Source organism: Eumetopias jubatus, unplaced genomic scaffold (assembly GCF_037043125.1).
Source record: "Eumetopias jubatus isolate StellerSeaLion01/CBP00866 unplaced genomic scaffold, mEumJub1_p1.0 scaffold_12, whole genome shotgun sequence".
NCBI classification, from domain to species: Eukaryota; Metazoa; Chordata; class Mammalia; order Carnivora; family Otariidae; genus Eumetopias; species Eumetopias jubatus.
The window spans coordinates 53,746,538-53,747,746 of NW_028274818.1; the positions used below are offsets into that span (position 1 = coordinate 53,746,538).

Below are 1,209 nucleotides of genomic sequence, written 5' to 3' on the forward strand. Positions count from 1 at the left end.
AAAACATCTTTATTCATCTATCAATGACCCTTGGGCTGATTCCATAATTTGGCTATTGTAAATAATGCTGCTATAAGCACAGGAGTGCATACATCCCTTTGAATTAGTGTTTTTGTATTTTGGGGGTAAATATGCAGTGGTTTGATTACTGGATCGTAAGGTAGTTCTATTTTTAACTTTTTGAGGAACTCCATAATGTTTTCCACAGTGACTGCACCTGTTTACATCCCACCAACAGTGCCCAAGGATTCCTTTTTCTCCACATCCTTGCCAACACTTGTTTCTTCTGCTTTTTATTTTAGCTGCTCTGACAGGTATGAGGTGATATCTCATTGTAGTTTTTTTTGTTGTTGTTGTTAGTTCATGTCTTTTATTATTAACCCATATACAATTACTTGTCTTCTGGTTTGTTGAAGCAGTAAGTCAGACAACATTTGCCACAATAATGTCTGTCGAAGTGGCTAGCCATGAAAACTCCAGCACCACACTCATCTGAAGGGCACTCCCGACGAAGGCGACTGATTTTGCCATTCTCATCCACCTTATAGTATTTCAGGACGGCCAGTTTAACCTTCTTTCTCTTATGCTTATTCTTCTTGGGAGTGGTGTAAGACTTCTTCTTCCTTTTCTTAGCACCACCACGAAGTCTCAACACAAGATGAAGAGTGGACTCCTTTTGAATGTTGTAGTCAGACAAAGTGCGTCCATCTTCCAGTTGCTTGCCAGCAAAGATCAGTCTCTGCTGATCAGGAGGAATTCCTTCCTTATCCTGAATCTTGGCCTTTACATTTTCTATTGTATCCGAGGGTTCAACCTCGAGAGTGATGGTCTTCCCCGTAAGGGTTTTCACGAAAATCTGCATCTTGGCGGCGGTTCCACCACAGATGGCGGATCGGAAAAGCTCATTGTAGTTTTGATTTGCATTTTCCCTGATGATAAGTGATGTTGGGCATCTTTCATGTGTCTGTTGGCCAGGAGATTGCCATCTCTGTTGGTATCCCTCATCCAATTGGAGACCTGAATACAAGGGATAGGCTGACCCTCCCATGAGTAGGAGGGAACTCCTCCTGCCTGACTGCTTTCAGCTGGGACAGGGGCCTTTACCCCCTTTTGGACTCCAACTGAAATATCACTCTTCTCAAGTTTTGAGCCTGCCAGCTTTTGGACTGAAACTTTTACCATTGGCTCTCCTGGGTCTCCAGCTTGTCA

General features: G+C 43.1%; 1 protein-coding gene across 1 annotated transcript; it reads right to left on the minus strand.

The window, feature by feature from the left end:
• Positions 1-360: 360 nt before the first annotated feature.
• LOC114224000 (ubiquitin-ribosomal protein eS31 fusion protein) lies at positions 361-895 on the minus strand. The gene has a single exon (XM_028123038.2). It carries the CDS (start codon positions 860-862, stop codon positions 392-394), a length of 471 nt encoding a protein of 156 aa, XP_027978839.1. The 5' UTR covers positions 863-895; the 3' UTR covers positions 361-391.
• Between the last annotated feature and the right edge of the window lie 314 nt (positions 896-1,209).

What these genes read in the sequence shown, in the direction of transcription:
- LOC114224000 (XM_028123038.2), bottom strand. Translation starts at nt 862, where the DNA reads ATGCAGATTTTCGTGAAAACCCTTACGGGGAAGACCATCACTCTCGAG.